At 47.9% G+C, this 27,066-nt stretch overlaps 2 protein-coding genes across 21 annotated transcripts in view; both read left to right on the forward strand.

Annotated features, from left to right (window-relative positions):
- Positions 1-8,319, forward strand: part of Celf1 (CUGBP Elav-like family member 1) — an 82,959-nt gene extending 74,640 nt beyond the window's left edge. For 15 of the 19 annotated variants that reach the window (XM_076569927.1, XM_076569928.1, XM_076569935.1 and 12 more), the window contains 3 exons: positions 1,034-1,177; positions 2,068-2,234; positions 5,395-8,319. In XM_076569927.1, coding sequence (XP_076426042.1) covers positions 1,034-1,177; positions 2,068-2,195 — 272 coding nt within the window. In that variant the 3' untranslated portion in view covers positions 2,196-2,234; positions 5,395-8,319. Of the gene's footprint in view, positions 1-1,033; positions 1,178-2,067; positions 2,235-2,322; positions 4,085-5,394 lie in introns of those variants that run through there. The other 4 variants (XM_076569931.1, XM_076569919.1, XM_076569920.1 and 1 more) reach the window with 1 other exon arrangement.
- A 9,354-nt stretch (positions 8,320-17,673) lies between these two features.
- Positions 17,674-26,555, forward strand: Rapsn (receptor associated protein of the synapse). 2 transcript variants are annotated; one of them, XM_076569975.1, is made up of 9 exons: positions 17,736-18,077; positions 18,662-18,756; positions 18,880-19,000; positions 22,316-22,474; positions 23,415-23,513; positions 23,584-23,706; positions 24,135-24,188; positions 25,698-25,897; positions 26,273-26,496. In XM_076569975.1, the coding sequence occupies exons 1-9, from the start codon at positions 17,886-17,888 to the stop codon at positions 26,343-26,345; spliced, it is 1,116 nt and encodes a 371-aa protein (XP_076426090.1). In that variant the 5' UTR covers positions 17,736-17,885; the 3' UTR covers positions 26,346-26,496. The 2 variants fall into 2 exon arrangements, with proteins under 2 accessions (XP_006984436.1, XP_076426090.1); XM_006984374.4 differs by having other exon boundaries at positions 17,674-18,077; positions 18,662-19,000; positions 26,273-26,555.
- The last annotated feature ends 511 nt before the right edge of the window (positions 26,556-27,066 follow it).

Raw genomic sequence — 27,066 nt, forward strand, 5'->3', positions numbered from 1 at the left:
ACTAGAAACTCTTGTAGCACCCCACTGTTACTTGCTGCTCCGGTCCTGCCAATGGCACTACCAGTCTGTCTGTCTGCCATTTAGTATCCAGGCACAGTTTTGAAACCTAATTTTTTGGGGCAGGGGGTGGAGGTGGGGGGTTTCGAGACAGGGTTTTTCTTTGTAATAGCCCTGGCTGTCTTGGAACTTACTCTGTAGACCAGGCTGGCCTCTGCCTCCCAAGTTCTGAGGTTAAAGGCATGTACCACCACCTCTGTGCTTTGAAACCTAATTTTTGTTTTACTTATTTTTGTTTTTGAGGCAGGGTGGTCTTGCTATGCAGCCCAGGCAGACCTTGAATTTGTTGATCTATCTCAGCCTCCTGAGTGGTAGGATTACAGGCTGAAACTTGTTTTGACTATAGAACCCATTTTACCCCCTTTTTCTTATTCCCTTGTGGGTTCGCTTTCGGTTTTACTACTGTACATGCAGATCCGCCTTCTTTCAATCCCTGTATACTGTCTCTGGCAAGGTGTGACTTTAACATCTTTCTGTGAAACAAAAATAGTGATGCACACCTTTAATCCCAGCACTTGGGAGGCAAAGGCAGGCGGATCTCTGTGAGTCTGAGGCCAGCAGCCGGGTGTACATAGTTCTAGGACATGCATAGCTACAATGAGACCCTATTTTGAAAAAACACTACTTTAATCCCAGCACTTGGAAGGCAGAGGCAGGTGGATCATGAGTTCAAGGACAGCCAGAGCTGTTATACAGAGAAACCTTGTCTCAAAAACAAAATAAAACAAAAAGAAAAACAAAATACCAAAAGACATCTTTCCATGAGATGCCTCATGGCTATATGCAAGGGGAGAAATCTAATCTCGGAATTTCTGCTAGGTTTCCTGCCTTGTGTTTAGAGAATCTGTTTAGTTCCCCTCAAAGAATAAATTTGTTGATTTTGCTAGTGTTGGTATAGATGGGAATGAGAGACTCTTGGCTCTGGCTGATGAGCATACTTAACACTGATACTTTTCCAATCATCGGATATTTGAAGGTCCAGAGGGAGCCAACCTGTTCATCTATCACCTGCCCCAGGAGTTTGGAGACCAGGACCTGCTGCAGATGTTTATGCCCTTTGGGAATGTCGTGTCTGCCAAGGTTTTCATAGACAAGCAGACCAACCTGAGCAAGTGTTTTGGTATGTTGGCTTCTCTTTTGGTGTCAGAATGGGATGAAATATTTTGCCACTGAGAAAGAAAGAAGCTGCTGACAAAATCAGAGAAAGCTTTTTTTTTTTTTTTTTTTTTTTAAGATTTTTGCTGGCCGTTGGTGGCGTGCGCCTTTAATCCCAGCACTTGGGAGGCACAGGCAGTCAGATCTCTGTGAGGCCAGCCTGGGCTACAGAGCGAGATCCAGGAAAGGTGCAAAGCTACACAGAGAAACCCTGTCTCGAAAAAAAACAAAAACAAAAAATAAGATTATTTATTTATTTAATTTTTTGGTTTTTTGAGACAGGGTTTCTCTGTGTAGCTTTGTGCCTTCCCTAGAACTCATTCTATAGCCCAGGCTGTCCTTGAACTCACAGAGATACGCCTGCTTTTGCCTCCCAAGTGCTGGGATTAAAGGAGTGCACCACCACCGCCCGGCTGATTATTTATTTTTTATGTATAAAACATTCTGCCTGTATGCATATATGCCTGCACCAGTAGAGGGCACCAGATCTCATTACAGACGGCTGTGAGCCACCACGTGGTTGCTGGGACTTGAACTCAGGACCTTTGGAACAGCAGGCAGTGCTCTTAACCTCTGTGCCATCTCTCCAGCCCCCAAAAGCTGCTTCGGGGTTTGACCTGGGCCGATCATATGACCTCTTTGAGCGTCACTTTTCTCTGAGTCAGAGGGGGTGATTTCTGCTCACAGCGCTGGTCCAGAGGTGGTACCACTGGGAACCTACTTGTTTTCATGTTGATATTTTTCCAGAATTGTCATCCCTGCTGAGAACATTTGAGATTTGAGACTAACATACAAGATAATGTCTTGCATAAGGACGACTTAGTCTCTCACCTAGGTTTCTGCTTGGACACACAGGTTTTGTAAGTTACGACAATCCTGTCTCAGCTCAAGCTGCCATCCAGTCCATGAACGGCTTTCAGATTGGAATGAAGAGGCTTAAAGTGCAGCTCAAACGTTCCAAGAATGACAGTAAGCCCTACTGAGCGTGCTCCCCTCTCAGACTGGAGTGAGAAGATCTTCTGGTAAGTGGGGGAGGAGCACCCTTAATCATTCGAAGCCCTAAGGCTGTGTGTTGACAGCCCTGGACCCTGATCCCTGCCACTCTCGCAGGCACAGCTTGCCCTGAAGACTCAGCTACTGCCTTCTGTGGGAGTGTCGCTTCGTACAGAGGACAAGTTTGTGCTTTGGTTTCCAGTGTTTTACTTTGGAGTTTAGGTGCCATATCCTGAGGGGTTTTTTGTTTTGTTTTGTTTTTGTTTCTTTTCCCTTTATTTAAAGTTTGCTGTGTTTGTAACCAGTATGTTGAGAAGGACCAACACCAACCAGTCCACCCTGAGGAAGGGGGAAATGGTTTAAAAGATGATCAGAATGTGCCCCAAACCACCGGAAGAGAGAGTACTGAGCAGAACAGAAAGTTGATTTCCCACAAATCTCTTTCCCTGTGTGCGAGGGTGGGCAAGATCTAATGAGCTACAGGGGCAGAGTGGGTGAGGTAGCTTGGCATCTACCCCTTCATAAACTAGCTGCTCTCCGTGAAAATGCTAAGAGTGGGTGAGGTAGCTTGGCATCTAGACCCCTTCATAAACTAGCTGCTCTCCGTGAAAATGATAAGCTTCTGCCACCCATTTTCCTGATTTTTGTCCTGGATTTTTGACCTTCTTTCCTAAAAGGGGGTCAGCAAGTCTCAGTAAATAAAGCACTTCTTCATTTAGCCTGAAATATGCAAAGAACAGGGAGATACCCGTTACTGGCCATCCCAGCTCACCATTGGTATTGTAGTGCCCTGCCTGGCTGGTGGGTCTTTGGGCGAAGCAGCCAAAGAGGTCATTTTTTGTTTAAGTGTGAAGTTAGAACCATGGCTCATTCCAACAGTTTATTTTGAAGAAAGTCTATGGAAGTTCACCAGAGCAAAGAATATTGCCTCCTTCCCCACCACAATTTCCTCTTGAGGGCGAATCTAAGAAGCTCTTGCAGCATCTAGCCAGCAAGGGTGCTGTTCACAGGCAGAGCAATCAGAAGCCAGGAGGAGGGCCCTGCTTCTTGATGGACCTGAGTCAAGGTCTCTTGAGGCCAGGATGCTGTATTTGAGCAGAGCCTACTATTCAGGAGGGTGCAGAAGTGCACACTGGCCTCTTGGATGAAGGTGTCCCAGAGGTTGAGTTCCCACAGGGGTCTGACAAGCCTCCCCTAGAGACAGAAGAAAGTACAGGACGTTTACAGGCTCCATGTGGGTTTAGTGTTCATTTACCTCAGTATTAGCCCATGTTCATTTTGTCATCATGCTTACAGTTAGCTTTCTGCTGCCCTTCACCAATCTTAACTCCAGTGTTTGCCAGTGTCCCACACAGCCTCTGGGCTCTACTTCTGCTCCAAGAAATACTTTTGGGAATGTGCATCTGAGCAGAGGTAGCCCCGTAAGCTTAAGACTCTCAGCCACAGCCAGGGCTTGGGTTCCTGGGTCCTTGGAAGCTTAAACCTCACAAGTTGAAAGTCTTGACTCCTAGCAACAGAGATTAAAAGAAAGGGGCTAGCCTGTTTTTAAGTCAGATGGGGACACTTCTGTTTATCATGCTGTCCCTGGATGTATAGACAGGGATTGACCATCCTGCTGTTGTACAGGTAGTCGTTAGTGTTGGATTATCCCATTGAAACTGGGACAGCTGTTCTCTTCTCATAGTGATAAGTTGGGTCTATTGTCCTCTTAAGAAACATGAAATAATACACTTCTTAAACTGAACCACGTAAACTTGAATTCTGCGAAATGGGAGAAGAGTGTCCTGTGTTTCAAGATAAAACTGTTCTAAAGGCTTCCAGGGTAATGATGGGATTTTTTTTTAAATAAATGCAAAAATAAAAAATAAAAATAAAAAAACTTTTAAAAAAAGAAAGAAAATGCTAGGTTGGGCAGGCACTGTTCTGAATCCCAACCAGCTGGAACAAGAATGTCGTTTCTATTTTTATAGAAGTTTTATACAGCTCCGGGGTGGAGAATATTTATTACCTAAATTATATCTCTGGAAAAGGCCAGGATTTTGTAGAATCCAGAATGTGATTGTTGTACACACGGGGTGCTGTGTATGATTGAAACTACTGACTTTCTGTGACTGTTGCAGCCCAGGTAACCTGTCCAAGGGGAGGCTAACATTAATGCTGTGAATCGGCAGAGGCGAGAGCTGTGCTCCACAGGGTCTGCCAGCGCTGTGCTCCCTAACCAGAAATTCTATTCTGTCTTCCCTACTTTCTCTCTCCCATTTTACCCTTTGTCCACAGATTTGTGCTGGGCTCTAGGACCTTATGAAACTACCTTCCTATGATATTAGAGGCAAAGGTGTGACCCCAAACTTCATACCTCCTCTAAAAGGAGCAGTTGCCCCAGCAGGCTCATGGTGTGCTCAGGCAGCCAGCCAGCTGGGGAGACCATGCACTTCTCTTCTCCCCCTTCGCCCAGTTCCTAAGCACAGCAGGAGCACTGTCCTTGAGCACAGTTCTCTCCCCAGGCCAAAGATGGTTTTGTTGAAGAAGCTGCTCCCTATAAGTCTTGATGTGGAAGGGCTCAGCTCGGAGTGGAGACTGGAGTGAAGTCTTAAGCGGTCCATTTCTGTTGTGTAGAGGGAGCTTTCACTTCCAGTGTTTTCTGCTGTAGTTTTGTTTCTTGGATTCTATCATGCCATTGATTTGCCTTCACTGCAGCCCGACCGCTATGTCCTGGGTTCCACACGAGTGGCCAGGGCCTATGTGGAAGCTTAGGGCTTGGATTTCTGGGATCAAAGGGCCATCCAAGACTGAGCAAGAAACTGGCCTTCTACCCTAAATAATCTCCCTTCTGCTCTAGTCAGCATCTTTTGTTTCCTCTCCCTTTGGGTCTTGCCAGGTAGTGGGAAAGAGGCTGAGCCCTGCTTACCCCAGAGACTGTCTTGATGTGTTAGGTGCTTTGCAGGAAATCCAAGCCTTAGGTTCCCTTCTGTCTCTGGCAGTTGGATGTTCTCTTGGTGTCCTCCATGTCCTTTTGAACTTTTCCCTGTGTCCATTGTTAGCATGTGCAAAAGTCCCTGTCATCCCCCCCACCCTTCCCCGCCTCCTCATTTCAGGGCTGCACACAGTGAGTCCCACTCTCCCTCTCTGTTTGGATGTACTGCTCTGTGTAACTCAGTGGGTCTCCCTCTTTCTGGTTTGTTTTTCTAGATTCCTGCCGTTTGTTCATCGTTGTGCCTAAAGCATGTCGATGTGGCGTCAAGTACATCGTCCAAACCCTGTCTCTTCAGCTTCTCTGATGCTTGAACTCTCACCTTTGACCTTGTGTTGACCTTTGATGCTGATGTGTATTTTATTATGTTTGTTTCTTTCCTTGTTTTTTCTTTTTTCTTTCTTTTTTTTTTCCCTTTTGTGCTGCCAAAATTGGTTTTGCTAGAACGACTGCTGAAGGGAAAAATATTTAAACTTGCATTTGAATATAAAAAAAAAAATCTATTTTTCTAGAACTTCATAAGATAACCACTTGATTTTGTGATTCCGATTCTTTGTAACTGTCTCAGAGCAGCCCTACTAGCACATGCCGCGTGGTGTTTGTCCCTGTGAACACACAGCCAGTCCGCTTCCAGGCTTCGTCCCCTGTGTGCTTAGTTTAAAGACAACTTTGAAATAAACAATGAAATAAACGATGTCACTAAAATCTTTGAGGCTCCTGAACACATTTTGCTGACATAGTTTTGGGGCTTGAGGAGACCGCATGTGTTATTATTAATTTTTGTTTTTCTGAGTTCTCAACTGCAGAAAACACCTGAAACACAACACCCCCACTCGTTGGCTTTTCACTGAGGCTGAGGTTTGGTCCCCAGCTAGCTTTTTGTTTTCCTTTTGTGGTTCTTCCTGAAGCAGCCCTGCAGGGAAACCCTAGGGCCCCTTTTCCCTCCCCTCAGCTCAGCCAGCTCACATCCATGCTTATTCCTACAGTCTCCACAGCAAAATGTGATGCTTTGACATTTTTTGGGGTTTTGTATTGTTTTTGCCTTTTTGTTTTGAATTTTCCCTTTCCTACTAAGATTATGCCCAGAAAAGACAAGTTGTGCATGTTTCCTGCTGTTTCTTCACACCTTCGTATGTATCACCTTCACCTCTCTGTTTTCTATAGTTTGTGCAAAAACTGACTGATTTAAAGGGGTTTCAAAGAAGATGTTTTAAATTGTTACGGGGTTGATATTTTTTTCTCAAGATTGTATTGTTTTATTTGAAGTGGCAACTTTCTCCTCTATTGCCCTTAGAGTGTTTGCCTGTGCACTTAGACTGTCACTCTTTATGGCCTCCAGGTCTCGGTGGGGCATCCAGGAGGCTGGCTGCTCTGCTCAGGGAGTCCAGGGGGGCTGGAGAGGCGAAAGTAGAACCAAAGGTGGCTGTGGGTAGGCAGGAGGCCTAGCACAGAAGGCTCAATCACAGAGGAGGGGGTGCTGTGCTCCTAACTACCCGCAGGAAGCCGTCTGCACACTGAGTGGCAATACACCTGCCTGCTCTTTCCCTAGGTGACAAGCACAATAAATACTACAGTCTTCACACTGTTTACAGCCCTGGGCACCAACCACCCCACACTGGCTCTTCACTATGGCTCTGCTCTTACTCAGCTAGTAGACTTGGGGTAAGGGCAAGAATTTGTTATTAATTTGGGTGAAGAGCCAAATAGCTACTGTCTGCGGGTGCCAGGCCAGCCAGTTCTTTGGTTTCCTAAGGGGGGAAACTTACCCTCTTCTCTTGTAGCACCATCCAGCCTCAGGGTCTTGGGGACTTGGAAGAATGTGAGGAGGAGAGGGGCTAGAGGAAATGAGTAGACAGGGATGGGTCTGTGAAGAGCAGAGGCAGCAGGGAGGGTTTTTGACAGATCCCACTGAGACATGAGCACTGCTGGGAGGGAGAGGGGAAGCAAGATTGTCCAGGGAAGGGTGGCAAGGTGCAGCAAGGGATGGGGGTGGGCTATTGAAGCACTGACTAGCATCATCGACGCCCAGGTGATGAACGGATGCCAGCAGAATGTCTGCTCTGGGACCCCCACAGGTTGCCCAATATATTATGCTTAAGGCCACCTTACTAGGAAGAAAAGGCAGCCAAGTGGAGGACGCCTATAGATAGGCTGCTGGATGTCCTGGAAGGGGTGATGTGGGATGGGATGGAGCCAGAGCCCTAGCCTGAGCCTGCTGTGTGCCCCACAGTCTGATTGCACAGAGCCGCCTCTGTCGGCAGGAGGCGCTGAGGCTCCCCTCTGTGTATTGAGAAGCTGTGTTTGCCAATATATTTTGCTTTCAGTTCCAAGAGGAGCTCTGGGAAAACCTGTGGATAAAACCAAATGCCAAATGTTGGACATTGTTTCCTTTTCCTTTTCTCTCTGATTGTTTTAATTGTTCTGTAGTGGTTTTAATGGATTTGAGACCCTGGAGCGGCAGCTGCCTTTCTGATTTCCAGCTGCTTTTTGTGAATAATTTAAAAAGAAAAAAAAAAGAAACTTTACATTTTGGAGACAAACCTGTGTGAGTTTTTTATTGGTACAAACGTTGTATTTAACACTAGGGGTTTTGTACAGTTTTTTGCCTTTTCTACTAGAAAACAATGTAAAGTGATTTCACAATGTGAAGAGAAAAAATTGCCACTATGACCAAACGCACAGTCTGTTCTGCAGCAACAACGGGATTCAATCAACTCAAAGTCGTGATTCAGCCGTAGAAATGCTTTTCCTTGACCTTGTTTGAGCTTTCCTTTTTTCCTGTTTGATTTACAAAAGATGTCTTTTTTTGTGTGTGTGAACTTGTGTTGTACTCTGTAGAAAATTATGGATTTTGCTTTAATGGTTTAAAAAAAAAAAAGGGCAAGAAGAGCCCTTGTCGCTTTTCTTACCTAATCACAGTTTGTGTAGTGGATTAAAAAAGAAAAAAAGTTGTTAAAAGTTTGGAGCAAGGGAGTATGTGTTTAAAAGGACTCTCCTTCCTTTTTTTGTGTGTTTTTCCTTTCGTCCCAATGGGGAACCTAAATCTGTTTTAATTGCACAGACACACGGACAAAAAGTCATTTTGTATCTGCCAAGTGTGGTACCTTCCTTTGTTTATTTGCTATTAAACTGTTTGAGAAGAACTGATGTGTTCAGAGTTGTTGATTGCCGAGACGGGTGTGTGTGTTTCATGCTGGTGTACCTGATGATGGTTCAGTTGAACCCACACAAAAGATCCTGAAGGAAAAGACAGTTTTTCTCTAGAATACGACCTGCCTGACCTGTCTGCATGCTGCAAGGTAACATGGGAACACCTTGAAATGTTTTGGCATCATTAATTTTTGTTCTTCCTCTTCTTTGGTAATGGCTGCCGTACCACAGAACTGGTTCAGACCAGCTCTTGCTGGAGTTCCTCCTCCATAACTACTGATGGCCTATGTGAATCCTTTTCTCCAAGCCTTCAGTCTCCAGTCCCAAAAGTAGCTATACCAGGCTGGAGAGGTGACTCAGAGGTTAAGAGCACTGGCTGCTCTTTCAGAGCTGCTGAGTTCAATTCCCAGCAACCACATGATGGCTCACAGCCATCTACAATAAGACCTGATGCTCTCTTCTGGCCTGCAGGTTTACACGCAGAGCACTCATATTTTTTTTAAAAAAAGTAGTTATAGCTTTAAGATGTCTTTTTTGGTTTTTTGAGACAGGGTTTCTCTATGTAGGTCTGGCTGTCCTGGAACTCACTCTGTAGACCAGGCTGGCCTTGAACTCACAGAGATCCGCCTGCCTCTGCCTCCTGAGTGCTGGGATTAAGGGCATGTGCCATCACCACCAGGTCAGGCCTTGGTTTTTATCCTGTCCTTCATTGCCAGTCTTCCTTACATGGCGAGCCCTGGCAACTCTTGAGTAGTCCAGTCCTCACGGAGCTGAAGCCACTTTAGAAGCTGCTACAGCTGCTACTTGGGCTGGGGGTGGGCCAGACCTCGGCCCTCTTCTCAGTGCCCCTTTATTTGGGGTCTGTGTGGTGCAGGGTGTAGTGTTTATTCAGTACTGTCTCATGTTAGTCTGTGACTGAACACATAGTTAGGGATGTTTGCCTGCTTTCTAGTGCCTAGTGGTACACTAGCATATTCTAGATTCAGAGAAAATGGACGGGAAAGAAGTGTCTCCTTAACACAAGCATTTCCTGGACACGATACCATTTGATGTTGTTCACATGTGAAATTTAAAAGATCCTGTCACCCTGTGTTGGCAGAACTTGGGAGGTAGAGGCAGGTGGATCTCTGTGAGCTCGAGGCCAGCCTGGTCTACAGAGTGAGTTCTAGGACAGCCAGGGATACAGAGAGAAACCCTGTCTCAAAAAAAACAAAGATCTTGTCAACCAAATCTTATCAACCAAATTTTGCCTTTGATTGTCTTCACAACCATCTATAATGAGATCTGGTGCCCTCTTCTGGTGTGCAGACATACATGCAGGCAGAACACTGTATATATAATAAATCTTTCAAGAAAAAAAAAAGCTGGGCAGGATATCTAGTAGAGAAATACCCCAGAGGATCCTTGACTCCCACAGTTGGTGGCACTTTTGGGGGAACAATAAATAGTGACTAGTAATTCCCTTCAACATCAAAACAGCCAAAGGAGGCAGGGCTGTAGTCCTCTGGGGGATGGGAGAGATGGTATGAGTGCCACAGGGCCTCCCAAATCTATCCTCATTGGAGCTGCGGTCACTGCAGCTGTATTTGCTTTTGAGACATTCCTCCCTGGTGGTAGTGAAGAGAAAGGACTTGGGAACTGGTGGTCCAGTCTAATTCCGAGTGCCCCCACAGCACATTTTCCTCCTTTCTTTCTTTCTTTCTTTCTTTCTTTCTTTCTTTCTTTCTTTCTTTCTTTCTTTCTTTCTTTCTTTCTTTCTTTCTTTCTTTCTCTCTCTCTCTCTCTCTCTCTCTCTCTCTCTCTCTCTCTCTCTCTCTCCTTCCTCCCTCCCTCCCTTCCTCCCTCCCTCCCTCCCTCCCTCCCTCCCTCCCTCCCTCCCTCCCTCCCTTCCTTCCTTCCTTCCTTCCTTCCTTCCTTCCTTCCTTCCTTCCTTCCTTCCTTCTCTGTGTAGCTTTGGAGCCTTTCCTAGAACTCACTTGGTAGCCCAGGCTGACCTCGAACTCACAGAGATCCACCTGCCTCTGCCTCCCAAGTGCTGGGATTAAAGGTGTGGGCTGCCGCCGCCTGGCTTAGCACAGTTGCTTTTAACTGACTTGTTAGTATGTAAATGGGGAGAGACAAAGAATACAGCCCAGGAATGATGTAAAGATGGAATATATAATGGGCTTCATGTGTTTCCCACATAACCTGACTGCAGCAAACGGTCCAACAAACATTAGCTATGGCAACTATCTGCAAACTCATATAAAGTTCTGGTTCTATTTTTACATTGTTGGGGATCAAACGCAGGGCCTTATATGTCCTAGGTAAGCACTCTACCATTGAACTACATCCCCAACCTCAAACTTCTGATTTAAAAGCCAGGCATGGAAGTGTATGATGGTCATTTTAGCATTAGGGAGGCTGAGGAAGGCCACGCTCAGCTCTTTTTTTTTAGTTTTTTTTTTAGCCTTTTTGAGATGGAGTTTCTCTGTGTATCCTTGGCTGTCCTGGAACTCATTCTGTAGATCAGGCTTGCCACCAATTTAGAGATCCCCCTGCCTCTGCCTCTGAGATTAAAGGTGTGTGTGACACACACACACACACACACACACACACACACACACACACACACACACTTTGAGACAGGGTTTCACTATGTGGCCTTTGATGACCTGGAACTTGCATGTGGACCAAGCTGGCTTACTTTTATGTATACCTGCCCCTGCCTCCCAAGTGCTGGCATTAAAGGTGTACCACCTTTACCCAGTGGTAATGAATGTGTAAACTGTTGCAGTATAATAAAAACTGAGTCAGAAATTGAGATAAAGACCCATAAATCCAAGGACAGTGAAGAGTCGTGTTTCCTGAACCACCAGCCCCTGAAATCCCCAGAAACCCTCTCTTCTGTCTTCCTGTCCTCTCTAGCAGACCTCCTCAGCCTTCCAAGAACTCCATGACTAATCCCAGTCAGCCAGTCGCTGACTCCGTCCTTTGATTCAAGGTTGCTTTACTGACACAGTGGAATGGCTATACGAACATTACTCCCTCAAATTTCCCCCTTTTTGTCTAAATAAAAGGGAAAAGTTTTAGCTCTAACACAGTAAAACTATATTCAATAAGAACAATTATCAAGTAAATATATTCATAATATCCAGTCCATTTGTATTTGGCAAATTCAGAGAAAATACTCTATCTTATCTTGGTGAGTCCAAAGTTTGTACCTGATTTACTTTCTATCATAACTAAGGAAAACTGCAACTATAACTATCTACTCTTCAATCCCATCAGAGACCCGAGAAGGATATAATATTACCTGAGTAAACAGGAAGTGAAGAGCAAGCAACTTCCAAAACTAAGAAACATCAGAGACATCTGGCTGTCTTGACAGTCACCCCAGGGTTCCTTTACAGCATTGAAGCATCTATCTTCTGTGAAGCAGGAATTTTTAAAGGACTGTCCTACCTTCTCTTGGCAAAGTTTGGCATGTGCCGCCTTTTGTGTCCTGCTTGTCCAATTTGGACAGCATACTGGCAGCAGTCCAAGGCAAAGACAGTTTCTTTCTATAAGTTTGATTGTTATAGGTGACTAGCTACTAACCTATATTATTCAAAATAGCTTTCACGGACTAGAACTTTACATTTTAAATGAGCTGCATAGGTACAATACCTTAAACAAGAAATAGAAACATAGTGCAGTATAACAAAAATAACCTTAAGTTTATATCCATATACAAAAATACCTTAAGCAAGAGTAGAAACATATATACAGTATAACAAAAAGCACCCTAAATTTGTCTCAGTATACAAAAATCCATACCAATGTCAAATATTTGACACTAGTAGTTTTTTTAGTTTGAAAGTAGATTCAATAATCTACCTGTTTTTACTATAATTTCTATATCCACCCCTTTTTCTTTTCAGAACCAGATCCCTGAATCTAATCTCCTTTGTTTAGTTTCCTCCCTAACCATGACCAATAACAGCTTCTGACCAACCCCTCCCCCCAAACGATGACAACATCCATTGAATGGCCAAAAATCACCCACCTCACCTCTTGGGAATGTGGGCGTCATGTTCTTAAAATTACTTCTTGCTGTCTAGAAGTGACAGCATCTTTGGGGGACCCTGAAAAAAAATGAGATAAAGATCAAGTCCCAGGAGAGCTAGCTGTTAACCAGTCTCGGTGTCATGGGAAAGTATGAGGCTTATCTGAAGTCCTGACTTGAGTAGTCTACAAGGCTGGACTGTCTTAGCTAACTGCTTTGAAGTTGTCCTGAGCAATTTGCAGTCTCTAGCTGATCTATGGGTGGTGGTTGTCAGCTTAGTTGGTGTTACCACAATCCAGGTGGAGTCATCATTGTGGTGCCCCAACATCCTTTTGGAGACTTCAAAGGTCGCTGTTAGAAATGGTAATGGCTGCAACCCACAGATCCAGGGAGGCTGCCTAGCAGCAGGAACCCTAAGATGACTGTGGCTTATAATAAGTTTGGTTTTACCCAATCACTGGACAAGCTTTAGTGAAACATTTCACTATTAGGATAAGAATTTGTACTGTATCAAGCTGATGAAAGAAAATGCTGGCCATACTTTCAGGAGGAAAAAAAAAAAAGAAATGGTCATGCTTCACTGCAGGAAACTTAAACATTGTGAATGTCATATACAGCAGATATTGGATAGGTTAAAGGAACACTATCTGGGGTTGGGGATTTAGCTCAGTGGTAGAGCGCTTGCCTAGCAAGCACAAGGCCCTGGGTTCGATCCTCAGCTAAAAAAAAAAAAAAAGGAACAGAATCTATTAAATACATTGGGGTATACAAACTTAGTTCCTAGTTACCTGCTTTAGACTCAAAATGTTATCAGATCAGTGACAATAGAATAATAGTCCCTGGTTTCGGTTTTTCTTCTATCCCACACTAGATGGCTCTTTTGACATGAAGGAGAGATTTTGGATTTTTCCTTTAACGAGCATGCTTCGGTTTAGAGAAGAAGTGAGCCATGCTCTGATTGCATGCCAGCCTTAATTTTTAATTGAATTTGGACTACAAAAAGATCATTTGCCTTATATGTCTGTAGAGAACAGTAGAGACAAACATTTGGGAAGATGTCTGAGATTTTATCCTATTGGAAGTGCATTGTACCATTAAGATAATTTGTTTTTTCTTAGGACATTTCCTCAAAACCAAAAGTTTAATATCTGTCTAACTTCTGGATCTGATACCATTCTATTTACAGCTGAAGTCAATCTGTGTAAAAAAAAAAAAAAAAAAAAAAATCAGTTAAGGCTTCCTTTGGGACTTTTAAAATTTTAGCAAATGACCCAGTCCTCGTTCCTGATTCTTCAACCATGTCTCAAGCATTCAAAGTTGCGATGTGACATTGCACCAAGGTGTAATCATCATCTAAACTGTCCTTGCAAACGAGTGTAGTCACCCTCATCTAGAAGCTGGTCTTGAGGAATGTCCACACCTCCAGCCCCTTTTTGCTGTTCTATGGCCCTAGCTTCCTCTCTCTCCATGTTTTCCATTGTAACTGAGGACCAGCTTCTAGTACTGCTGTTAATCTTGTGTAATAGTTCTGTTTCTAGTTGCCCATAATTTTAACATCTTTACAAAGGGTGAATGTACAATATGAAACAACTGCTTCCTTAAATCTCTTCAAATCTAACATTTCTTTCCTTTTTACTATATCCATAATGTTTTTTTTTTATTCTATGTGTTTTTCTTTTTTACTTTTCTTTTTTTTTTTTTTCAAGACAATTTCTCTATGTAATTTTGGTGCCTGTCCTAGATCTTGATCTGTAGACCAGGCTGGCCTCAAACTCATAGAGATCCGCCTGGCTCTGCCTCCCAAGTGCTGGGATTAAAGATGTGTGCCACCACCGCCCAGCTTAAGGTTGGTTTTCTAGTAACATTGGGCTGCTCCTCTAATGGTGTGGTAGGTTCTGCTCCTTTTGATTAGTAGGTCTTTCTAAGGCTTGTATCTTTTTTTTTTTTTTTTTTTTTTTGGTTTTTTGAGACAGGGTTTCTCTGTGTAGCTTTGCGCCTTTCCTGGAACTCACTTGGTAGACCAGGCTGGCCTCGAACTCACAGAGATCCGCCTGGCTCTGCCTCCCGAGTGCTGGGATTAAAGGCGTGCGCCACCACCGCCCGGCTAAGGCTTGTATCTTATCAGTCAAATTATCATATTTGGCACAGTTATCAAACCACTTTTTAAGGATAAAATATGAACTACTCAAGTGATGATAATTATGATCCACATTATGTCAATCCCAGCTAAGCTGTTTATCACCATTTGCAAGCCATCCATATTAGCACCAAACAGGGTCCTAACTCCCTGCATTGTGATATGTTTTATTCTTAACCACCCCCCTTTTTTAACCTAAGTCCCCACTTAAAAATTCCCAAGCGTCTTACCAGATCTGATGATGCTGACAGTGTAGGCAGAGATATGCAGGGGTAATCAGCTGCAGTTCTGGTGTTCGATTGTGCTGGCATAGAGGGCATGTAATGGGGACTACCGTGGCTGCTCACACACTGTAAGGGCAGGGCGGTGAGCTGTCTGAAGAGCTACTCTAAGGAATCTGGTAGGAGAAATGCACAGGGCTGGGATGCAGACAATGGTAGCTGTTGCTGCTTAGCATGGCTGTGTAGAGGACGCCAGTGGTGCATGCCCAGCTCCTCAGCACATTGCAGTGGTGGTAATAGCACTAAAAGTCTGAGCCTCAAGCAGGTCTCAAGGAAGCCACGCTGGCCTGGGTTGGCAGCTCGGAGAGAGTTTCCGGAGGAGGCCAGTGGGGTGGGGGTTGCGCCACAGCTGAAGGGTGCTGTAGAAAGGCTGCAACAGAAGACCTCCAGACATGGAGAAACAGTCGTGGGGGGCCTGTGGGGAGGGAGCCAAATCTGGCTGTGGCAGTGGATGCGGCATGGAGAGTTTCCCACCTTGGTGTGGTTTAATGATGCTCCATGTTGGGCGCCGGAAGTAATGAATACCTAAATTGTTCCACTATCATGAAAACTTCAGAGTCAGAAATAAAGACCTGTTCAATCTAAGGATAACAGAGTCAATTGGCTGACCCTCTCTTCACATTTTTCCTGAATCACCAGCACCTGAAATTCCCCTGAAAGTCTCTCTTCTCCTTTCCTGTCTTCTCTAGCAAACCTCAGTCCTCCAAGAACTCTATGGCTAATCCCAGTCATCCAATCACTGACTCTGTCCTTTGATTCAAGGTGGATTTATGGGTACAATGGAGTGGCCATACAAACATTTATCCCACAACACCCAGCTAAATATACTTTTTTTTTGGGGGGGGGGGAGGGATGTGTTTCAAGACAGGGTTTCTCTGTGTAGCTCTGGCTGTCCTGGAACTCAGTCTGTCGTCCAAGCCTCAAACTCACACAGATCCACCCGTCTCTGCCTCCGAGTGCCGAGATTAAAGGTGTGTGCCACCACTGCTCGGCTAAATAGACTTTTTTAAGGGCAGTTCCACCCAAGTCTACGTAGTAAAAAGACACTTCATATTTCTCCAGAAAAAGTCACACAGCCCCTCTTACCTCACTGTGCCTTATTTAGCTCTTTAGAGGCAGTATTTCCACATAGAGCTACCTTGTGAGGAACTGGGGCTTAGGACTTCACCCCATGAATCTAGAAGAGGAGACAGTTCAGCCATAACCAGGGAGGACCGAAGGGAACTGCTGGTGAGTACACACCTTCTGGAAGTAGTGGCAATCGATGCACAACTTTGAGACTATGCTAAAACTCCACGGAATTACCCGCTCTAGCAGAATGAAATTTGCACTGAGGCCAGAAGTGACTTGGAGGAGCATGGATTAGTCGAGCCAGAGGGGTGGCAGGGGCCTCTGCGGTCACTCTCAACTGCACAGCTCCAGTGGAGTCTAGAGTTTAATATAGCTCCTTTCTCTGTGAGACACACCCCCACCCCCCAGGGTCTGGCATTAAATTCACTATTGTGCTGCCAGACCAGGGTTGGGATTAGAACTGGGGCACTTAAAATCTTTCTTACAAGTGTGTGCGCGCGCGTGGGTCATGCACCTGCACATGTCAGAGAACAGCTGTGGGAGTCACTTCCGTCCTATCACGTGGAGCCCAGGGGTGGAGCCCAGGTTCAGTTTAGCAGCAAATGCTGTTACTGGCTGAGCCAGCTCATCAGTCCCTGGAATTGGGACACTTCTTAAGGACCGAGCTGTGGCCCTCGGTTGTCATTTTGTCGTTGGGGTAGTGTCATCCATTCTCTCTAACACATAGTGTTTCCTTCACACCAGAGCCTGTTCCGAGTCCTGGTCAGCTGACCAGTCCTCGAGTGCCGTGACAGTCCTGTGAACTGGGCGCGGTTAACCCTTCTTCCTCAGGCCGGGAATTTGCCCAGATTGTTTGTGCTCACACAGCTAACACAGAAATGTAGCAAGCAGAGCCGGGCCGGCAGCCAGTGTGCGGTGCTGTGCTGTGTGTGAGCCACTGCACTGCTGTGAGACTTTATCCTCGCCTTGTGGAGGAATCAGGCCCAGAGAGCTGCATGAGTTAGTTGTTTAGGGAATTAGGAAGGAAGCAGGCACCAGCTGTCTAAGGTGAGGTGTCAGGATCAATGTGTTCATGTGCCCGGGTAAGTGTCTAAGTGATGGGTAAACTGCAAGAATAAAATGGGGGGGGGGGGAGCAGAGGTGAAGACGGGCGGTGGTGGCCTTTAATCCCAGCACTTGGGAGGCTGAGGCAGGCGGATGTCTGTGAGTTCCAGAACAGCCAGGGCTACACAGAGAAACCCTGTTCAAAAACAAAGAGGTGTCCATTAGCTGAGTGTGGTGTCCCAGAGCTACACAGAAAAACCCTGTCTTAAAAAACAAGAGAGGAAGAAAAGCACTGGGTGGTTGTGGCGTACGCCTTTAATCCCAGCACTCCGGAGGCAGAGGCAGATGGATCTCTGTGAGTTCGAGGCCAGCCTGGGCTACGGAGCGAGATGCAAGACAGCCAGGGCTACACAGAGAAACGGTGTCTTAGAAACAAAAACTGAAAAAAGGAAAAGCAGAGGTGAGAGGAAAAGGGAACAAGCAGGCTGGGCCCTCACCCCTGCTCCCTGAGGCCTGTGTGCCCAGCATTCTGTCTGTTTCTTTCCTGCTGTCAGAACCCCTGTCCTGAGGCTCGCCCACATCCTGGCTGACAGACAGCCTTTGGCAAGGCTTCAGGAAAGTCTAACCTCCGGGGTCATCAAGGCTGGTGGCAGAGGTGTCCAAGGGGGCACCCAGACAGGTTCCCAGGTGGCAGAACGCCTGCGTCCCTGGAGGAGCCACCTCTCAGCTTTGGGTGGGTGCGGCAGAAACCCTCGTGACCTTGCTGCTGACATTCCTCAGAAGCCACGTGGTCCCAACTGGCAGGGACAGCTGCAGACAGGGGCTGAACCAGCCTTGTTCCCAGGGTGGCGCCCGTTGTCCATCCAGGCCCCGCTCCGCTCCCGGGGTTGCTTTGCCTCCCAGCGTTCAGTGGGCAGCCGGTACCGTGGAGCCAACACCATGAGGGTCTAGAGGCGCCTGGCCCACCACAGTCTTTGCGAGTGGTCAGGCTGTGGGAGGATGGGGCAGGACCAGACAAAGCAACAGATCGAAAAGGGACTGCAGCTGTACCAGTCCAACCAGACAGAGAAGGCACTGCAGGTGTGGATGAAGGTGCTGGAGAAAGGCTCCGACCTCGTGGGCCGCTTCCGGGTGCTGGGCTGCCTGGTCACAGCTCACTCGGAGATGGGCCGCTACAAAGAGATGCTGAAGGTAGATGTACCTTCCCAGGGTGCCATGGGAGGGCCCGGGGGCTGGGAAAGGGCAGGGAACAGGGCTGGGTGGCTCCCCTGTAGCTTCCTGAGAATCCTCTATCTTAACAGGCTAGTGGCTGGGTCTGAGGTTTTCAATCTGCGTGGAAAGACCCTGAGACTTAGATGGATGGGTATCTTCAGATTCAGGCCTGTGGCCTTCAGCTTCATTGTCTGAGCCTCTGAGCCTGAGATTCTCAGGCATCAGGGCCAGAGTCCAGGGATCTCAAGACCAGACCTCCAAGCCTAGGTTTTGGTCTGCTGCTTGCTACTTGGAGATACAGGCTCCATTTGAGGGTCTGGCTGGTCAGTGGTAGACTCCAGATCTGAGGCTGGGGGTGCAAGGGTCTTGTCTGCAGGTCTGAGCTACAGTTCAAGCTTATAGGCCATGGCTGGAGCCCAGGAGGATGGATCTGAGATGGTGAAGCTCTGAGTGTGAGCTTTGGGGTCTGCTGCTCTGGCTGTGAGGTGGGCCTGGGTATGGCACCCCAGGGGGTACAGGTTGAGCCTTGGCTGAATGTTGTCTACCTACTACCCCGGGGTCAGTTTGCTGTGGTCCAGATTGACACCGCACGGGAGCTGGAGGATGCCGACTTCCTGCTGGAAAGCTACCTGAACCTGGCACGCAGCAACGAGAAACTGTGTGAGTTCCACAAAACCATCTCCTACTGCAAGACCTGCCTTGGCCTGCCTGGTGCCAGGGCTGGTGCCCAGCTTGGGGGCCAGGTCAGCCTGAGCATGGGCAATGCTTTCCTGGGCCTCAGCCTCTTCCAGAAGGCCCTAGAGAGCTTTGAGAAGGCCCTGCGCTATGCCCACAACAATGATGACACCATGCTGGAGTGCCGTGTCTGCTGCAGCCTGGGCAGCTTCTACGCCCAGGTCAAGGTGGGCCTGGGCCCTGGGGGGGGGGACAATGGGGGTTTGGGGCTCCCTGAGAGTTTTGGGGGGAGGGTTCTCACTGTTTATGATATCTATTCCCTGGTGTCCTCTGGCCGAAAGTTCTTTTGAGACAATGCCATCAGCCTTAGCCAATCAGAGAATGGAACTATCAGACTTGCGGATCCCGCAAATGGTCCCTCAGATGGCATAGGTTTTAAGGTGGCTGTTGAACCTCCTGGGACCTTGTCAGCTTCACATTCCCTTGGGTGGATGAGTGGTCCATGGCACCGGAGATGAAGCTGCTCACGGAGCATTTCCCTGCATGGACAGGTCCACAAACCCACTGGCATGCTTTATAGAGGCTGCGCCTGCCTCCAGGTTCAGCACAAGCCCCGAGAGCCTCCTAGGACCACCATCTTGCTGGGCACTGCCCTCAGCCCTCCTTTTAGATAGTGGTGTGGTGAATGAGACAGAGAGGACTCCAGGGAAGGTAGAGCCATCATTCACCTCCATCTCTCAGGTGACCTAGGAGACAGGGAAGCCCCTTGTAAGAACAAGGCATAGGCTGTGTTTTCTGTAAGGTCTTCAGCAAGTCACCTACTTCTCCGAACCCGAAGAGGTCTGTTTGTAAATGAGGAAGAACAAGACTCACAGACGAGGTGTAAAGATTGATTTGTCTAGTATTTATTGAAGGGGGTTGGAGAGGTGGATCAGTGGTTAAAAGCCCTGCTTGCTGCTCTTGAAGAGGACCCAGGTTTAGTTCCCAGCACTGATATGGTGGCTCACAGCTGCTTTTAACTACAGTCCCATGGCTATCCTGACCTCTGCAGGATGCTGCATGCACCTGCTACACATACATACACTCACACACATACACTATCAAATAAATACTTTAAGAAATATTTACTGAAGCTGGGCGGTGGTGGCGCACGCCTTTAATCCCAGCACTCGGGAGGCAGAGGCAGGCGGATCTCTGTGAGTTCGAGGCCAGCCTGGTCTCCAAAGCGAGTTCCAGGAAAGGCGCAAAGCTACACAGAGAAACCCTGTCTCGAAAAACCAAAAAAAAAAAAAAAAAAAAAAAAAAAGAAATATTTACTGAGCCAGGCGGTGGTGACACACACCTTTAATCCCAGCACTTGGGAGGCAGAGGCAGGTGGATCTCTGTGAGTTCAAGGCCAGCCTTGTCTACAGAGCTTGTCCATTACAGGCTCCAAAAGCAAAAGAGAAATCCTGTCTCGAAAAAACCAAAAAAATAAAAATAAATAAAAGGAATGCCGAGCAGTGGTGGTGCACGCCTTTAATCCCAGTACTCGGGAGGCAGATGGATCTCTGTGAGTTCGAGGCCAGCCTGGGCTACAAAGGGAGTTCCAGGAAAGGCGCAAAGCTGGAAAAAAAAATCAAAATTTACTGAGGATCCACTCCGTCCCAGGCACCGTTGGACTATGTGTTTGTAGCACAGTTTGGTGGGGTCCCTATCTGGCTGTCCTGTTCTATCTGGATGAGAATCTCGGTGACCACAATCAGGAAGGTGGTTATGTATCGTGTGAAGAAAGGTAGCCAACACCAGGATGTGGGTTAGTGGTGCCATTGTTAAGACAGGGATCAGAAGGCCTCAGTGAGTGATGGAGGAGGAGAGGGCTGAGCCATGCAGAAATCCCGGGAATGAGCATCAGCCCAGGCTGTGCCAAGAGGAAGGGAGGCCCCGGAGTGGTGTATGAGGAGGTGGGAAGCCATGCAGAAGCGTGGTTGTGAACTTGCTGGCAGAGTCGGGGACCGAACACTTCCCATCACCAGGATTTTAGTGGGAGGGGGTGACATGGTCTCATATGACCCAGTGTAACACCCGGCCATGGGGGATTTTTTTAAGATTTTTATTTTGTGTGTGTGGATATTTTGCCTACATGTGTGTCTGAGTACCACGTGTGCCTTGCTTGTGGACACCAGAGGTCAGCATTGGATGCCCTGGAACTGGAGCTACAGATGGTGATGAGATGTCATGGGGGTGCTGCAAATCAAAACCGGGTCCTCTGGAAGAGCAGCCAGTGCTCCTAACCGCTAAGCCATGTCTCTAGCCCCAAGTGTTGGTGGAATTTTAACTCCTGGCACACGATAAATACTTTGTCCCCCAAAGTGAGAAAATAATGTAAGAAAATATAATAATTACACAGTGAATTCCCATATACACACCATTAGATGGACCAATTATTCATATTTTGCTGCTTTCAGTTTATGCATTTTGCTATTGTATTAGAAAATTACTGACATCAGACTGGGGATGTAGGGCTGTTGGCAGAGTCTTTTGTAGTGTTCACAAAGTTTAGTTCCCAGTACTGCATAAACTGAGTGTAGTAGCACATGCCTGTGATGATTAGGTAGAGACACTTCAAAGATGCAGATGTGGGGCTTGGGCCCGGGGGTTGGTTCCCATGGCATAGATGGAGGCACAGGAAGAGAACCAAGATGTAGGGCAGAGGATGTGGCTAAGAGTGGACAGACAGGGCAGTCCTCTGAGCTCCTGCTTTCCTGATGAGTGGGAGGCGACGGCATTGGCTCTTTATGAGGGAGCTTTTGTGAGTTTGAGGAGGAAGCGTTCCTAGAAGGATTTCATGGGCATGCCAAACCTGTTCTGATGTTCTCTGGTGCTGATGGGATAGAACTGTCTCAGCCCTCAGGAGCAGCTGCTCCTGGGGACTCGGATAAACCCCTCAGAAGCCCGTCTAGGACAGAATGAGAGGAGAAGCCAGCTGTGTTTTGCCTTTTCACTCAATAAACAAATATTTATTACATATCAGCCAAGTCTAAGAACTGTTTTAGGCACTTGGCACACAGCAGCCATCCTAAGAGACCATACCTGTCCACTGGCTTCCCCTTCTACCTGGATCATACTTACCACTGGAGGCCAAAATAAAGAATGAGCTGGGGGCTGGAGAGATGCCTCAAGAGGATAAGAGCACTGGCTGCTCTTCCAGAGGTCCTGAGTTCAATTCCCAGCAACCACATGGCAGCTCACAACCATCCATAATGAGACCTGGTGCCCTCTTCTGGCATGCAGGCGTATATAGAGGCAGAATGAACACTGTATACATAGCAAATAAATAAATATTTAAAAAGTGAGCTGACTATGACCACTATGGTGCATATCTGTGATCCTAGTACTCAGGAGGCATAGTCAGAAAGACTATAAGTTTGCGGCTAACTCGTGCAGTATTAAAAAAAAAAAATTGGGGTTCCCTGGCTGTCAGTGAACCCAAGTCTGGAGCCCTGGGTTTAGGACAGTTCCTACCACTCAATGTGTCCCCGTCCTGTTCTGTGTCCCTGCAGGACTATGAGAAAGCCTTGTTCTTCCCCTGCAAGGCTGCAGAGCTTGTCAACGACTATGGCAAAGGCTGGAGCCTCAAGTATCGGGCCATGAGCCAGTACCACATGGCTGTGGCCTACCGTCTGCTAGGCCACCTGGGCAGCGCCATGGAGTGTTGTGAGGTGGGGGAGCTGGGAAGCACTCGGGTGGGGGAGGACCTCAGGCCCAGTTTTCTAGAACAGTCCACAGAACACACACACACACACACACACACACACACACACACACACACACACACACACAGACACACACACACACACACACACACCTTGCCCTTGAGTCGCTGAAGAGAGTATTTCTATCACAAACTGTGCCCCAAGACCTTATTCCCTTCCAGTCCATCCTCAGGGCCAGGAGCGTCCCTGTCCCCCGCAGCCTCTGTGGGACACTTTGAAAAGTAAAATGTGAGGGCTGAGGATGTGGCTCAGTTGGTAGGATGCTTGCCTGACATGCACAAAGTCCTGGGTTCAGCCAGGCGGTGGTGGCACACGCCTTTAATCCCAGCACTCGGGAGGCAGAGGCAGGTGGATCTCTGTGAGTTTGAGGCCAGCCTGGTCTACAGAGTGAGACCCAAGACAGCCAGGAAAACACAGAGAAACCTCGTCTTGAAAAACCAAAACCAAAACAACAGCCCTGCATTCAATCTGTAGTCCTACATAAAACCCATCCAGCTTGGTGGTGTATGCCTATAATCCCAACCCTTGGAAGGTGAAGGATCAGAAGTTCAAGGCCATCCTCAGCTACATAGTTCAAGGTCTGGCTGGGCTACACGAGACACTGTCTTTTTTAAAAAATGAGAGAAAGATAGAGGGAGTCTTGAAGTTCCCCCACTCAGGCTCAAACCCCGTTGCTTCTTCCTCTGATCCCAATAAAGGTGCTTCTCTCTGGGTCTCAGTTTCCATCAGTCAGACAGTACTGTGATCTTAGTGCTTCAGTACAAGAGGCCTCACCAACTGCAAGAATGTGTTAGGTTCTGAGGAGGTGGTGACCCTAGCTGTCCCTTCTGAGGGACACCCCGTAGTAGGATCAGCTTGCCTGAGCGGTGACCAGCCTCCCTTGCAGGAATCCATGAAGATTGCTCTGCAGCATGGTGACCGGCCACTGCAGGCACTCTGTCTGCTCTGCTTTGCTGATATCCACCGGAGCCGGGGGGACCTGGAGGTGAGATCGCCAGGATGAGGGGGGACGGTGGGCCTGGGTCACCTCAATTCCAACCTGCCTGGCTTTGCAGACAGCCTTCCCGAGGTACGACTCTGCTATGAGCATCATGACGGAGATTGGAAACCGCCTGGGGCAGGTGCACGTGCTGCTGGGTGTGGCCAAGTGCTGGATGGCCAGGAAGGTGTTGGACAAGGTGAGGTCAGGCCCTTTCCTGGAGCGAAAGCTCTCTCTGGGGCCCCAGTTTGGGGCTACTCAGCCAACACTGGGAGTATGGTGCCGGGCTTGTCCCCTTTTTTTAACATCTGCCTCACTCTGTTCCCATGAGGCCCAGACATTCCTAGTAATTCTTAAATTACTGAGATTCTTAAGTTTCCTTCTGCTGTCTCACAGCGTCCGATGAGGCAGTCATGTTCTGCCCATTGTGTCTGCATAAACTAAGGCAGGATGTGATTTGCTCATACAATCTCTCCTGCCTTCTCACAGAGCAACGGTTCCACCCATTCCCCCTCACCGCCCCCCCCCCCCCGCCGCCCCCCCCCACCTCCGGCCCACTTTCCTTTTCTTTGCTATGAGTCAAGGCAGTCAGACTGCCTACATCTCTGGCCTCTGTTCACCTTCCAGGCTTTGGATGCCATTGAGAAAGCCCAGGACCTGGCTGAAGAGGTTGGAAATAAGGTCAGACATGGTTATGTCTCCTGGGTCTGGGATCAAGAACCAAAGGAGGGAAATTAGGTGTGGCGGTGGAGGAAACAGGATAATCAGAGTTCAAGGTGATCCTTGGCTACATAGTGAGTTGGAAGCCAGCTTGGGATACACAAGACCCTGCTAGAGCTCTAAGCTCCTCTGATCCTCTGGAAGGTACTCGCAGCCATCCTAACCCCCTGGATCTCCAGCTTCCTCCCAGAGTATTTCTGGGGCCAGGCAGGCATTTTATAGCTTGGAGCAGTGAGTCCCTGGTAGCCTCTTTATTCTTCACTAAAAACCCCTAACAGGGGCTGGAGATGGCTGGGCAGTTAAGAGAACCACCTGCTCTTCCAGAGGACACAAGTTCACTCGATTCTCAGCACACACGGCAGTTCACAACCACCTGTAATTAACTTCAGTTCTGTGGATTAGACGTCTTCTTTTCCATAGGCACTAGGCACGAACATGGTACGCAAACATATATGCAAGCAAAAATACTTGTACACATTTTTAAAATCTTAAAAATAAGGCTAAGCCGGGCAGTGGTGGCACACACCTTTAATCCCAGTACTCAGGAGGCAGAGCCAGGTGGATCTCTGTGAGTTCGAGGCCAGCCTGAGCTACAGAGTGAGTTCCAGGAAAGGCGCAAAGCTACACAAAGAAACCCTGTCTCGAAAAAAAACCAAAACATAAAAATAAAAAATAAAGCCACAATACCAACCCTCACCATGTCCTCTACTTCTCCGTAGCTGGGTATTTGGTATCAAGAGCTGGGTATCCTCATAGATACTGGCTGCAGCCTTCCCTGTAAGTGATCTCATACTTAGATGAGGCCCAAGGGCCCCCAGCTACCAGCTGCTGTGACTTAATGCTTAAGTCCATAGTAATATGCAGCTTCTTCAGATGTCTTAATTGTATCCAGACCTTAAAGCCTTTTGGCTTAGTGTTTCCCAAAGTCTTGTAGAAAACGTGCATCTCTGTGGGCTCTGGTGCACAGCCCAACTAAGATGTTGAAGTGTATTTGCTTTGGGCTGGACCACAGCCACTGGTGTTTTTACTCAGCTATCACATTGATCGGAAATGAATACTCAGTAAAAATAAGGAAGCAAATTAGATAGTGTAGAGGCAATGTCTAATATCTAACAGCAGCAGTTTAGTCACCAAAATCCTTCGGAAACATGGTATGCTGGGGCACACCTGTTCCAGGACTTGGGAGGTGGAGGCAGAAGGATCCGGAGTTCTAGGCTAGCCACGACTCTATAGTGAATTTGAGGCCAGCCTAGGCTATGCATGTGAGACCCTATCTCAAAACAAAAGCATGGGGTCCCATGTTCTTGTCTCTGATCTCCCCCACTCTCTGTCCAAAGGGAATCCAAGGCTTGGGGGTGGGCAGGGTCTTTCTCCCAGGTCCCCCGGCAAGGCAGGGGTGTGACAGGGACAGCACCTTCCTGGCCCTGCCCTCTGCCGAGCCTTTCACGGGATCTATCCCCCCCATCTTAGCTGAGCCAGCTCAAGCTGCACTGCCTGAGTGAGGGCATCTACCGCAGCAAAGGTCTGCAGCGGGAGCTGCGCGCGCACGTAGTGAGGTTCCATGAGTGTGTGGAGGAGACTGAGCTCTACTGCGGCCTGTGTGGCGAGTCCATCGGGGAGAAGAACAGCCGTCTGCAGGCCCTGCCCTGCTCCCACATCTTTCATCTCAGGTGAGGTTGGGTGGGCACGACCCCCAGATCACACTCACAGTATTAGAGGCAAGCTCCTGGGTGTGTTAGAGGCCGTTCCCCAGGCTTGGTGTGTTCTAAGAACTTCCCACCCACTTACCGCCTTCCCTCCAACCGCATGAAGGGGTTGTGCCTACCACCGTCCCAAGGGGAATTCAGAGCGTCCCCATCCAGGGCCAGGCTTGCCCCAGGGTGGAAGCCTCTGATGCAGGGCAGGCAGGAAGTGAGCGGCAGGCCTGGGGAGCCTCCTCTGCCACTGGACAGCGACCCCTGGACTGGAAGGGAGGAAGCCAGAAGCCAGAGCCTGGAGACAGCCTGGCACGGGTGAGTGGACAGAGCCCTCTGCCTCCTCCGCAGATGCCTGCAGAACAATGGCACTCGGAGTTGTCCCAACTGCCGCCGCGCCTCCATGAAGCCAGGCTTCGTGTGACCTCAGTGGCCGTCTTCGGCGTTGACATCACTTCCCTCGGCTCCTTCTCCACCATCAGGCTGAAGGCCCGGTGACATTCTAAGGTAGCTGCCCGGGCCTCCTTTGGCAACTCAGGCCCGGGGGCTTGCCTGCTGCTCCTCTGGGCCTAGCTCCCCTCCCCGGCCTCTTTGTATTTCGTTCTTTATAGAAAAATAAAATGTTTGTACCTGGTGCCAGTGGTGCTGGCCTTTCCTCCTCACGTGGGCTTCCCTAGACACAAGCCTCACTGCATATTCCGTGTGAGACCCTCCAGCCACCCACCTTCTTAGCAACTCAGTTACCACAAGAACTGGAGACACGATCCTTGCTGCCGGGATACCTAACCCCAGTGTGAGGAGTTGAGAGGGGGCTACTAGATAATAAGCAGAACAGGCAAGCAATGTGGAAAGTGCTAGAAACTTGCATGGATTGCATTGTAAACTTCTGCCCCGCCAGTTTTTAAAAATGACATCTATTGCATGTGTGGGAGCACATGTGCCAGTATGAATGTGAGGTCAGAGAACAATTTCAGGGAGCCAGCTCTGTCCTTCTACCATGTGAGTCCCTGGGGATGGAACCCAGGTCCTCAGGCTTGGAGGCTAGTGTCTTTACATGCTGAGCCATCTCGCTGGCCCCTGCCCCACCACTTGTTCTGTTGTTGTTTTTGTTTTTTTGTTTTTTTTTTTTTTTTTGAGACAGGGTT

The sequence above is a fragment of the Peromyscus maniculatus genome, chromosome 4 (genome assembly GCF_049852395.1).
Source record: "Peromyscus maniculatus bairdii isolate BWxNUB_F1_BW_parent chromosome 4, HU_Pman_BW_mat_3.1, whole genome shotgun sequence".
NCBI classification, from domain to species: Eukaryota; Metazoa; Chordata; class Mammalia; order Rodentia; family Cricetidae; genus Peromyscus; species Peromyscus maniculatus.

Bases quoted from the DNA above. Each gene is read 5' to 3' on its own strand.
- Rapsn (XM_006984374.4), top strand. From the start codon at position 17,886: ATGGGGCAGGACCAGACAAAGCAACAGATCGAAAAGGGACTGCAGCTG. The intron at 18,078-18,661 runs GTAGATGTACCT...CCCCGGGGTCAG, and splicing joins GCTACAAAGAGATGCTGAAG to TTTGCTGTGGTCCAGATTGA. The intron at 23,514-23,583 runs GTGAGATCGCCA...CTGGCTTTGCAG, and splicing joins GGAGCCGGGGGGACCTGGAG to ACAGCCTTCCCGAGGTACGA.